The 13541-nt window shown below is 45.4% G+C and overlaps 1 protein-coding gene across 2 annotated transcripts in view; it reads left to right on the forward strand.

The window, feature by feature from the left end:
* The first annotated feature begins 2167 nt into the window (after positions 1-2167).
* PHC3 (polyhomeotic homolog 3) overlaps positions 2168-13541 on the forward strand; it is a 99897-nt gene continuing 88523 nt past the window's right edge. For both annotated transcript variants that reach the window (XM_055125715.1, XM_055125716.1), the window contains exons 1-4: positions 2168-2221; positions 2874-3035; positions 5859-6024; positions 12554-12709. In XM_055125715.1, the coding sequence (XP_054981690.1) occupies positions 5881-6024; positions 12554-12709 (300 nt within the window). In that variant the 5' untranslated portion in view covers positions 2168-2221; positions 2874-3035; positions 5859-5880. The remainder of the gene's footprint in view (positions 2222-2873; positions 3036-5858; positions 6025-12553; positions 12710-13541) is intronic.

The raw sequence follows: 13541 nt of genomic DNA on the forward strand, positions 1-13541 counted from the left end.
ACAACTTGTGAAGTTCAAACCTTGGTGTGATTCCGCTACTGGAGCCTGACGGGACTGGAGTCTGTGGTCCCTGACACCTGTAAAGATTTCTGGCTGCACCACAGACAGGTGTGTATAAGCCTGGCAAAAAGAGGTGCCACCCTATCTCCCCCATGAGCACCAACCAGGATCAGGAAGTATGACCTTGGGTGAGCACAGGCCTGGGTATGACAGCAGGCACCAGTGAGTACCATAATCATGACTTGTGTGGCTCAAATAAGGACGTGAGATCCAGCAAGCAGGAGCAAGCAACCACCGCAATGAAAGTAATAAAAACAGCTGTATCTCACAACCCGGTCAGTGGCTTTCCACCTGGCTCCCTCCACACCTCCCAGCTGAATGCACAAGCACCATAGCCAGGAATGTGGACAACTCCTGGTCATCGTGTTATGCTCCGAGAGATTATCCAAGAAGTCGCAAACGCTCATTTGCTGAATTGAAGAGCCTTTATTTGTCTGCAGGGGCTGTGGAACCCAAGAGCAAGGGTCTAGAACCTAAGTCCAGGCAAAGTTTGAAACATTTCTTATCACATTCTGCTTGGCTACCTCAATTGACTTTTTCATTAGCTAAAGCAAGCAAGCACAACTACAGTATAGGAGCCAGATCCTTGAGGTCAGCCTTGGACAGTCAAAGAATTTTCTACTTGGCAGCTGAAGAGAGCAATGTGTGATAGCTACCGAGGCTGGACTCGTGTTTTCTCTGGGCATCTTGTCCCTACCTCCTTGGAGTGTCTTGTCCTGCTTCCCAGCTATCCTTTAGCAGCTCTCCTCCCCACAATTTCCTGCTAACTATGGGTCACCTCATCACAATCAGAACTACGATGTCCACGCCAGCAATGAATGGGAGGTGACATTTAGCATAAAAATGTGGTTCTTGCTTAAAAAAAAATCCAAAAAGTGGACTGCAAAGATAGTATAAAGGGCAGGGGTGCTTGTGGGTTTGGTCCCCAGCACTTCATATGGCCCCTGAGCCTCTCCAGGGCAGAGCCAGGTGTAAACCCTGAGCATTGATGCAAAGGACCCCCCTGCCAAATGAACAAAAACATGCAAAAAAGAACACAGCCTTTGTGGCCAGTATGCTTTGGAGGAGCGGTGAGGTGAAGGGCAATAAAAACATGTTTAATAGTTCTGCATCAGAACACTTAATTTTTTTCTCACCAATTTATCATTATTTTACAATGTCATGGATGTCTGGGATTTACCTTCACATCTCTCTGTGTAACTGTCACCATTTCCATCCCCAAATTCCAGTGCTACCCCTCATTCCCCTCCCTCTTCTATTCATTTCTCTCATTTCTTGTCTCTCCCTCCAGTAACTACCTTAGTTTTCACCGATTCTAGGAGTTAGTTTTGTTTTCAGTCAGTTTCTCCGCTATCATTCCATAACACCTTATACCACATGAACTTCCATCAAGGCTAGTCTGCTCTCCAGGGTAACGCTTCTCGGTAGAAAGAAACCTGCTTTACTCACCTTTGTATGTTTGTCTTGTCCTGCTTCAGAGGAAGTTTTCATTTACATAGCAGTTCTTATCAGCAAACTGACTATTCCTGCTTGTTCCCCGTGGCATTCGAGTTTGCAATCTTAACTCAGTAAATTAAGATAAATTAAGTAATTTAAGTAAATTAAGTAAATTAAGAATTGAGAGTGGCAGTTGTAGGGCAGTGTGTAGGGTAGTTGTAGTTAGTGTAAGAATCCGACGATTCCTTCATTGTCCACCCCAAAGACTTCCCCAAACCCTTTGAGCCCAAGAGGGATCGCTGAGAAGAATTGCTCATTCGGACACCCCAACCCCAAGGGGGTCTAGATAACAAGCCCTGGCATTTCACTTCCCTTTGCGGCCTCAGTCAATACTCGTGGCATTTTCCCTGATCGCACTCTTGCGTTTGTCTAAACTTTAGTATATTTACATGGAATTCAAGTTCACCGTGTAACGGTCTAGGCAGAACACTGCACGTCTCGGCTACACACGCCCTCCCCAAGGGGAAGGAGGCCCTGGGCCGACCCCAGCATCCTGGATCCCAATTGGGGAGAGCTGGTCAGCAGCACCGCCCGCGAGCCGGAGGCTCTAGGACCTCACGTGACCTCGGGGGCTCCGGCCGCGCCGACCCCGCCCCTCAGGCCGCCGCGGGGGCGCATGCGCAGCCTGCGTTAGTGATGGAGGAGAGAAGATGGCGGAAGCGGAGTGAGTGACTTGCTGGTGACTGATGTCGGAGCCGGGGGGCGAGGAGGGGCAGCGACACGTCCCCCCCGGGACAGCTCTCGGGGCTCTCGGGCGGGCAGCGCCGGGAGAGGGTGACCCCGCGACTTCTGGGTCGCGGAGGAGGCCGCGGCGCGGGTGGCGGGGCGGGGGCGGGGGCCGCGCGTGGAAGGTGCAGTTACTTCCCGGCGGGAGCGGCGTCCGCGGGCGCCGCGCCGGGGGTCAGCCCCGGGGGTCGTCGCGGAGCTGGGTGTCGCGGGGCGCCGCCGGCGCTGTCGGCCCTGCAGGGGGGCGCCGCGGGCAGGTCGCGGAGCCTGGGCCGGGCGGCGGGCCCCACGGGGCCTGCTCCGCGCCCCCTCGCCCGCCCCGCGCCCGGGCGGAGGCGCCGAGCCCGGGGCGGCCCCTCCCGGCTTCCCCGACGCGGGCCCGCGGGGCTGCCCGGGCCGGGAACCCCCCGCGAGGGGACGCCGGCCCCCGCCGCGCTCGCCGGCGCCGCGGGGCCGCCCCGGAGCGCCCGCGCCCGGGGCGGGTGCTGGGGGGCTCGGTTCGCCGCGCTGGCGGGGGCGTCCCGGCGAGGCCCCGCGGGCTGCAGACTCGGCCCGGCAGCTCAGTTCCCAAAATCGTTCTTTTGTGCCAGGTCTCGGAGTGTAATGCAGCGGTGCGGCCCCTGCCACGCGTCCGCGGCGCTCGGATTCTCGGAGCAGTTTCGGTCCCCGACCCGCTTCCCGTAGGGGCTGTCCGAGGCCCGGCGAGCGGAATCCCACCCTCCAGGCGGCGGCGTCTGTACTGGCGTTTGGCAGTAAGTGGGTCGCAAGTGTTGCCACAGGCGGCGGGGAGGTTCCCAGCCCCCCTGTGGACCCCTGCACCTGTAGAGGTGCTGCCCGACAGGACGGGGCGTGATTTGGTGATAGGAAGGCAGTTGGAGAACAATTAACAACAATCAGATTCATAAAGATGCACGAGTCACTCATTAATCAGAAAAGTTAGTGAGCGAAGGGTCAGCTTTCTCCGTTTTCCTTTCACTTTTACTCAGGTTGCTCTCTCTCTCTCTTTTTTTTTTTTCATTTGGTTCCTGGAAGAAGTATAAATACTATTTTCATTAAGTGATACAAAGAACAAAGAAAGTTTGTACATTAAAGGACACCATATGGGAATAGGGTATGCAAAGAGGATCAGCACCACATTCCTTTGTTTCGTGTGAAGAAGGAAAGTGTTCTTGTTACACTCTTGTCGCAGCTCATGTGAGGTGGGCCAGGTTTTGTTTGCATGAAGAAAAGAAGGGCAAAAGCAGAAAAAAACCAGTATATTCCTCAAGTGTGCCTTTCTGCACTGTGCATTTCAGACCTCACACAGAGGAACTCTAGTTCTGGTTTCCCAGAACACGGAAGTCCTTAGAGTTGGCTTTAAAGAATCTTGTTGGGCTGGGATATGTCACAAGTGGTTGTACCTGCCATTGCCTGGGTGGAATCCTGTCTGGAGAAAGCCTCCTGACTGGGATTGGGCCCCCCAACTCCCGGAGTAAAGAAAAAGTGTTGTTTAAATTTATTCAAATACAGTTGTCTAGTGGAATGTCACACAACTGCAGTGATTTCATATTGGAGGGAAAAATAATCAAAGTCTAGTGAAAAAATGTCCATGAGGAGAATGACATAATTATGCAGTGTTCAGAATTGGAGATGGCTGGGACCCAGTGGAAGAGAGCATGCTTTGCATGTGGAGACCCTGGGTTTTAGTTTAGTTTCATTACTTTTGGTTTAGGGCCATACCCATTAGTACTCAGGGGCTTCTCCTGGTTCTGTGCTTTGGGGTCCTCCTGGCAGTGCTTTAGGGGACCATGCTGGGTTGGTCCTCTGCATGTTGAGCTGTCTTTCCATCCAGAGACCATAGGTTTCATGGAGATATTCTTATGACGGAAAAAAGAAAGATTTTGGGGGGTTGGAGTGATAGGGCATTTGCCTGGTACAGAGCTGACCCAGGGTCAGTCCCTGGCATCCCATATGGTACCCCTGAGCACCACCAGGAGTAATTCCGGAGCACAGAGCCACGAGTAACCTCTGAACACAGCTAGGTGTGGCCACCACCACTCCCAGTCCCCCCAAAAAAAGATTTTATCTTTCTCTTTTTTTCTCAGAGTAATTTATTTATGAGTATAATCATTATTAGATGAAGTTTAGGATATTGTTGATGACTAGGGAAAAAGCCAGAGTGTTGATAATTTTTTTTTTTAAATATAAACTTAGTTTCTGAGGTTACTTATTTAATTTTTGGCCCACCTTTGGCAGTGCTTAGGAGCTACTCATTGTCTCAGGGATTGCTCAAAGTGTGTGCTTAAATACTCTGAACTGTCTCCAATCTTAAGAACTTCTCTACGCAAAATATATACAGTAAATAAAAAGTAAGTTAATATAAGTCCTTAGGGATCCTATTTTGATGTATAAAGATTGGCTTTCTGGGCCCAGCATGCTTCCACTGCACAACTCTGCTACCAAGATTCGCTTTATTTTGTGTTTTTTTTTGTTGAATCACTGTTGCAAGATTGACTTTAATTTGTAATTGCTATATAAGCAAAAGAAATATTTTATCTTGTTTCAGTTTTGTTTTTTATAATAGCACTGTCATCCCTTTGTTCATCGATTTGCTTGAGCGGGCACCAGTGAGGTCTCCATTGTGAAACTTGTTACTGTTTTTGGCATATCACATACACCATGGGTAGCTTGGCAGGCTCTGCCCTGTGGGCGGGATACTCTCGGTAGCTTGCAGGGCTCTCCGAGAAGGGGGGAGGAAGGCAAACGCTCTACCCGATGTGCTATTGTTTTTTATAGTAGTAGAGATTAAATCCAAGGCCTCACACATGAGCCACATCACGTGCTGAGATACATCCTCAAATATTATGATGTTTGTTGCTTTTTTTTTTATGTTTGTTGCTTTTTAACATTTCCTTGGCAGTTTAGAATTCTCATTTCTCCTGTTGTTTTTCTTTTCTTTCCCTACGCCCAGCAGTGCTCAGGGGTTATTCCTAGTTCTGCACTCAGGAATCATTTCTAGTGGGTTTGGGATTGAACCCAGGCTGGCTGCATGCAAAGCAAGCATCCTACCCACAGGACAAACTCTCTGGCCCCTTTATGGTGGTTTTAAAACCCTCATCTTTTTTTTTAATAATAAGAGGACAAATTTTAGGTCGTTTTATGTGTTAGATTTATTAAATCATTTGAATAGAAATTTAGTATATATTGACTATTAAAAGTGGTATGTATTTGTGAAATATTTTCCCTCGTGCTTCCAGTGAGTGTGTATTTCCTATATATTGTGAGAATTTTCTTAGAAATTTAGAATACTGATGATTTTTTCTTTGGAATACAATAGCTGTTCTTTAAAGTCCATAAGATAGAGGTTTTGTTGTTGTTGGTTTTTTTTTTTTTTTTTTGGGTCACACCTGGTGATGCACAGGGGTTATTCCTGGCTCTGCACTCAGGAATTACTCCTGGTGGTGCTCAGAGGACCACATGGGATGCTGGGAATCGAACCCGGGTTGGCTGTGCAAGGCAAATGCCCTACCCGCTGTGCTATCACTCCAGCCCCAAGTTAGAGCATTTTCATTCAAACCCTTTGTGTTATCTGCCAGATTTAAGGACCACAGTACAGCTATGGATACTGAACCAAACCCTGGAACATCTTCTGTGTCGACAACAACCAGTAGTACCACCACCACCACCATTACCACTTCCTCCTCTCGAATGCAGCAGCCACAGATCTCTGTCTACAGTGGCTCGGACCGACATGCTGTACAGGTATTGCAGTTACAGTGGTGGGTAGGCTAAGATTTAGGATGGTATTAGTCCAGTGAATGTATTATTACAGCAATAGTTCCATCTAATGATTTACATCATGAGTACAGTCAGAATTGTTGGTGTTTGAAAGAATCAACAAAGTTATTTGTTAATCTTTATATTGAGAGGACTAATATTTATTAGCATAAGGCTTGTAAAATGACATGTCAGGAAAATTACCAGTGAAAATACTTTTGAGGCTACTACAGTGTCCCCTGTCATACATTTAGAATAACTAGACTTTTCTGGATTATTTTACATTTGAGCCCAGAATAGAGATTCAGTTCTATTTGGATTTGTAGAATTTTAAAGAGATTAATTAAAATCCGGATGAGTGTTCAGAGTCTAAAGCAGTTGGATCCATTGTCAAACTCTTTGAATGAAGGGGATAATTAACTAAAGAAAGGTTTGCTGTGGTGTGGGTGTGTCAAAACTGGCAGTGCTTGGGGGCTACTTCTAGCTTTGGTATTTGGGGACCATGTGATTCTAGGATTGAACCTGGGCCTCCTGCCTCCAAAGCATGTACTTTAGTTCTTTGAGTGATCTCCCCATGCAGCTCTTCTCTTAATTGAGAAAATGAAGTACCTCTACAATAAAAAAAAGTTGATACAATATAGTATTGCATAAAAGGGCATGGCATTGCAACCTGATATACTCTTTGTTTGAATTTCATTTAATTTTTTTTGTTTTTTTTATCATTATTGGCAATGTAGCCTTGGTTGAAAGGCATAACATCCTTGAATGATAGGAAATTTAGAGAGGATTAAACTACTTCATTAGTTATTGCTTCATTAGTTCATTAACTTAAAGAGGATGAATTACTTCATTAGTTATTATGAAAATTAAAAGAAGCATCAGGACTGTGTACGATATATTCTATACACTCAATAAATGGTAATAGTGAATATTTATTTAACAATTACTGTTGTGCCAAGCACTGAATAAATGCTTTTTGCGGATTAATTTCTCATTTTTCACCACGCCTGTATGTAATAGATATTATTTAGTATCTTCATTTTATATATGAGAAAAGTTGTGTATTAAAAGTTGTGTAAAAAGTTATTCAGTCTATTTATATTTGCATATAAGTAGACTGAATAACTTTCCTAGGCTCACATGGCAGGTTATCTTATTTTAGAGTTGTGCTCTTAATTACCCAGAGTCCTTATTTTTTCCTTATCCTACTTTGTCTCATTTGAATCCCTATAACTGCCTTTTACCCTGAATATAACATTACCTGTTCATAATATAGTACTCTTTTTATTCCATTTTTGGGGGGCCGGAGGAGGGGACACAGTGGTGCTGCTCAGGGCTTATTCTTGTCTCTGTGTTCAGGGACAAACCTGGCAGGTTTGGGGGACATATGGGAGGCTGAGGATTAAACCCAGGTTGGCCATGTGCAAGGCAAGCACCCTACCACTATACTATTGCTCTGGCCCCCACTCCATTTTTTTTTTCTTTTTTAGATTATCTCAGTATAATGGCTATTTGCCTGTCTTTTTTTTTTTTTTTTTCTTTTTGGGTCACACCTGGTGATGCACAGGGGTTACTTCTGGTTGTATACTCAGGAATTACTCCTGGCAGTGCTCAGGGGACCATATGGGATGCTGGGAATCAAACTTGAGTTGGCCGCGTGCAAGGCAAACGCCTTACCCACTGTGCTATTGCTCCAGCCCCTATTTGCTTGTCTTATAGTTCAGAATTTTGAATTTATTGGACTCAGAATAGTGGGAGCCTCAGTTTTGCAAAAAAAGAAAAAGAAAAAAGAAAAACCAAAGCTGTTTTTTGTTTTGGGGGCCACACCTGGTGGTGCTCCAGGCTTACTTCTGGCTCTAGATATGGGATCACTCCTGGTGTGGCTCAGAGGGTTATAAGGGATGGCAGGGACCCAGCCCAGGTAGGCTCTGTGCTTTGACAACGCTCTCCTCTCACTTTAGCCCCTCTGTGAAACTGCAGAACGGGGTAGATATCTTAAAGGGCTGGAGCATATATATTGCATGCAAGAGGTCCAGGTTCTATCCCTGGCAATGTGTGGACTCCAGAGAACATATCCTGGAGTGACCCCTGAGCACCAAGTTGGGAGTAGCTGGGTCTGACACCCTTGAAAACATTTAAAAAGGAAATTTAAACTGTGTTTTTCTTTTTCTTTTTTTCTTTCATTTTGGCTGTTGGGCCACACCTGGTAGTACTCAGAGCTATTCGTGGGTCTGTGCTTAGTAATCACTCTTGACTGGACTTGGGGCACATATGTGGTGGGAATTGAACAGTTTGTCTGCATGCAAGGCACGTGCCTTACCTGCTGTATCATCTCTCCTGCCCCACAGAATGTTTTAAATGTTCTGCAGCTTTCTCTGAAACAAGTGATGTAGGAAAGAATAAATATATACATTTTTGCCCATACAGATGATATGAAAGTTTATTATATTTTTATTTATTTATTTTTATTTGCTTTATGGGTCACAGCTTCCCAATGCACAGGGGTTACTCCTGGTTCTGCACTCAGGAATCACCCCTGGAGGTGCTCAGAGGACCATATAGGATACTGGGAATTGAACCCGGGTCAGCCGCTTGCAAGGCAAACGCCCTACCCGCTGTACTATTTCTCCAGCCCCAGAAAGTTTATTATGTTTTTAATTTTTAAATTAATTTGTTTTTGGTTTTGGGCCATACTTGGCAGTGCTCAGGAATTACTGTTGGTGGTGCTCAGGGGACCATATGGGATACCAGGGATTGAACCCAGGTCAGCTACTCTGTGTTATCATTCTGACCCCTGAAATTTTATTTACTTATTTTTTAAAATTTTATTGAATCACCATGAAATACAGTTACAGAGCTTTCATGTTTGAGTTTCAGCCATGCAGTGATTGAACACCTATCCTCCACCAGTGCACACTTTCTTCCATCCCAGTCCTCACCATGCCACTGTGGCAGACAATTTCCCCAATACTCTCTACTTTTTTGGCGTTATGTTTTGTCCAGGACTGGAGTGATAGCATAGCGAGCGGGTAGGGCGTTTGCCTTGCATGAGACCGATGCAGGTTTGATTCCTCTCGGAGAGCCCGACAAGCTCCTGAGAGTATCTCACCCGAGTGGTAGAGCCTGGCAAGCTACCTGTGGCGTATTTGATATGCCAAAACAGTAACAATAAGTCTCACAATGGAGATGTTACTGGTGCCCACTCGAGCAAATTGTTGAACAATGAGATGACAGTGCAATCGTCAGTGCAGTGTTATGCCCAAATTTTCCCACCACCATTCAAGCCTGCCTGCCTGCCAGGGGCAGATGCTAGATTATTTTCCATTGCTCATTTTGAATATCATGAGCGCCTGCACAGCTGCAAAGTGGCCATGCCCTTCTGGGATCGTACACTGTAAATGGCTGGGTTCCAGAGACATCTCTGTAGGGCACTAATCCATTTGGGGATTCAGTTGGGATCTCTGGACTGGGGCTGTTGGTGTGCTAAGATGGTGCCTGGAGGAAGCTTTTGGGTGTAACAGCCAGGCCTTGGGACAGGCGGGGAGCTGGGGAGGGACAGCTCAGCACCTCTGCCGCCATGCAGCCTGGAGATTAGTCCTGTAACGCGCATGCCTGGGCCATGTTGTGGAAGCTCTTGGTCTTTGGGATTCCATCTAGAGTAGTTGGGGAGACTGCACCTGCTCCATCTGGCGTGCTCCGCCAGGAGATTGGCTCGGTATGGTGCCCGGAGGGATCTCTGGTGCTGTGCTGCCTTTGGGACGCTGCTGTGTCTCTGGACTAGGGCTGTTGGTGTGCTAAGATCTGGCCCTTGAAATTTTTTTTTTTTAATTTTATTTTATCACCATGTGGAAAGTTACAAAGTTCTCAGGTTTATGTCTCAGTTATACCGTATTCAAACACCATCCCTTCACCAGTGCCCATATTCCACCACCAAAATCCCCGGTATACCCCCTACCCCCCACCCCAACTGTATAACTGATGAATTTCACTTCATTTTCTCTTCACCTTGATTATGTTCCATATATCAACACAGAACTCACTATTGTTGTGGGAGTTATACCCCCAAACAAGATAACCCTATTAAGGAAGCATTTGATAATTAGTTTTCCATTAAAAGATTGTATGTTTTCAGATTTTAGAAAAGGTCTAATACGGCCACGCGGCTCGGATGTGTCCCAGTCCCGAATCCCGGAGCTGTGTTAGTTGCTGCTCAGTGTCGCCAGGGCTCCATCTGGAGAAGGTGTTGTGGCTGCACCTCCTCCTTCCGGCTCCCCGGTGTTGTTGGCCCCAATTCGGGTCTGGAGCATTTTCCGGGCCGCGTTGCTCACCAGAATGCCTAGGCCCTTGAAATTTTAATGTCATTTTGTTCTCAGGCATTTACCTAAGCTGAATGTGTTTATGAAAAAATCAAATGTTACTGGAGGTATATAGATGTTTATTTCACTCAAAGCAGTAAGTTTAGTTCACTCAAGATATCATAAAGATATCATAAATTGCTTTCTCTAAAATGCAATTAATATTGTTGAAGTAAGTAGTTGTTTAATACCTGCCAGTGTCCTTTATCAGTTCTGTGAATTTTCACTTTTCTCATCCCTGAGAGCAGTGTTCCTCAGTTAGGGGCCCACCCACTCGTACTCCAAGATAATCCAAGGGTGCAACAGGTAAAAATCATATAAATGAGGGAGGGTAGGCATGAGATTCGGGAACCAGCTGGTAGGACAGAGGGAGTCTCAGGAAGGAAACAAGGTCGGAAGTAGGCCATAGTCAGAAAAAGCTTTAGAAGCAGCACTTCAGAGCAACACAACAGTGTGATGTATCTTTCACTTATGCTTAAACGGTCTTGTGGGTATATACCAAGTGGAATGAAAGACTGTGCCCCGCCAGGTGTGATAGCTCAAAAGGCTAGATCAGATGCTTTTCTTTCAGGAGACTTGTGTTCGATTCACCACACTACAATGCCCTTTGAGCACTACCAAGGATGACTCATGAAGAATGAGCAAAAAAGTGCTATTGTATGTAACCAAGAGGAAGGGAGGAAGGAAGGGAAAGAAAAGAGAGGGGAGGGAAAGGAGGGATTATGCTGACAATGGAAAAAAAATTCTACACGGACAAAACTATCTTAAATAATTGTAATTTATTTTAGGGTTTTTTTTTTTTTATGGAGTTAGAAAACCCTATTTAGATTCACTTACCCCAAAAGACATTGTAATTTTGAATCACTTAGTGCTAGTCTGTAATCCCCAGCAATTATAGGTCAAAAATACTACAATGATATTTTTGGTAGAAATGTGTAGCAGGAGGGTTGGAAAGATAGTACAGTGAGTAGGGTACGTGTACATGTGGCTGACCTGGGTTCAATCCCTGGCATCCCATATAGTCCTTCCAGCACTGCCAGGAGTGGTTCTTGAATGCAGAGCTAGGAGTAGCCCCTGAGCATTGCCAGGTGTGTTCCCTCCCACCCCGAGATGGATATCAGTCTATAGTTGAAGAGATGAACTCTAAATTTATGAAAGTAAGAAACAATAAACATGCTTCCCTAAAGTTTGGATATGGCTACTCATGGAGTTTTGGTTCAGGATATCCTTAGACCCTCAAACTGTAGGATTTTAAACATTAGGAAATAGCGTTATAATTTTGTGAGATTACTGTAGGATTTTAAACATTAGGAAATAGCTTTATAATTTTGTGAGATTAATTGGCCATCATATATTCATTTGCTGTTTGGGTCATACCAGCAATGCTCCGGGCTTACTCCTGACTGCACTCAGGGATCACTCCTGGAAGTGCTGAGGGACCAAATGGGATGCTGGGGATTGAACCAGGGTATCTGCATGCAATGAAAATGCCCTACCCAATATACTATCCCTCCAACCTAACAGGCAGTCTGTAAGAGTTTTCAGCTCTTTCAACAAAAATACAAATAAGAAGGTAAAAACATCCCTCTCCCCCATTCTTCTTGGGGAGTGTTTGGGCTATACCTAATCGCGCTCAAGGGTTGTTCTTGACTCTGCTCAGGAGATCTCTGATGGCACTTAGGGGATCGTAAGTAATGATGGGAATTAACCAGGGTCTGCTGCATACAAGGCAAGCACCTTGTCCTCTGTGCATCTTCCATAAAGATCACTATTTAGCTCCTGCCACATACGATCCCTCAATACAGAGCCAGGAGTAAGCCCATAGCACCACCAGGTGTGGACCCAAAACAAAACAAAAAAGTAGCGCAATTTTTTTTTTGTTCTGTTTTTTTTTTCCCCCGGTTGCACACGGTGATGCTCAGGGGTTACTCCTAGCTCTGCACTCAGGAATTACTCCTGGAGATGCTTGGGGACTGTAGGGGATGCTGGAGATTGAACCTGGGTCGGACTTGTGCAAGCTAAATGCCCTACTGGCTGCGCTCCTGCTTTGGCCCTTAAGTAGTGAAATTTCCAACCAACTCTTTATAACAAAGTTTATTTTGTGGTTAATCTTAAGACTGTCATTGTGACTTGACTTTGGTTCGATTGGCTTGCCGCAGGTAATCCAACAGGCCTTGCATCGCCCCCCCAGCTCAGCTGCGCAGTACCTGCAGCAGATGTACGCGGCTCAGCAGCAGCACCTGATGCTGCACACGGCGGCCCTCCAGCAGCAGCATCTGAGCAGCTCGCAGCTCCAGAGCCTCGCTGCTGTCCAGGTGAGACCGCAGTCAGCTGGGGAGTTTTGTCTTCAGAGAACTACAGAAATAATTTCTGAGTTATTGTATGTGCTATGATTACCTTCAGGAAATATAATAGACTTTCAGATAGAAGTTACTGGGTATGTTTTATACTCTCCTCTGTTGCTAGTTTGAAAAAATTTAGCATTACTTTTTTTTTTTTTTGGGTACCAGAGATCAAACCCCAGGACCTCATACATATAAGGCAAACACTCCAGCACTGAGCTAGGTCCCCAACTCTCTGTTGTTAATTTTTAATCCACTGCTTAAGAAATTATCTATCTATCTATCTATCTATCTATCTATCTATCTATCTATCTATCTATCTATCTATGTGTATATAGCAGAAATGCTGTGCCGGTGGTATGGTCTTAGATATAAAGTTCTAAGTACAACAGTGAATACTCAGAGTTGTATTTCACAAGGAAACTTTTCTGTAATGTAATTTGCACTCATTAAAACATAATATGACAATATGGAGCTGCCTTGAGAGGAAAAGCAGAAGTGTTTCTTTTTTATCCCCGTCACTGCTCTCCATTCTTTAGTGGTTGCCATTGGCACAGCTGATTTTGTGCCCTTCAAGAACTATCATGCATAAAAATGTGTATGGTTACCTTTCTAAAATTAGAATATTATTCTTGCTAATACTAGGACAATTTTAAAATTTGATGCTTATTATTTTTTAATAAAAAATTAAAAAAAAGTCTTTTGGGCCGCACTTGGTAGTACTTGGGGGCCTGTATGTAGTACTTGTGGTTCAAACCTGGGTCTTCTGCATAAAAGCATGTGCTTAGACCTTTGAGTTATTTCC

The sequence above is a fragment of the Sorex araneus genome, chromosome 2 (assembly GCF_027595985.1).
Source record: "Sorex araneus isolate mSorAra2 chromosome 2, mSorAra2.pri, whole genome shotgun sequence".
Taxonomy (NCBI): domain Eukaryota; kingdom Metazoa; phylum Chordata; class Mammalia; order Eulipotyphla; family Soricidae; genus Sorex; species Sorex araneus.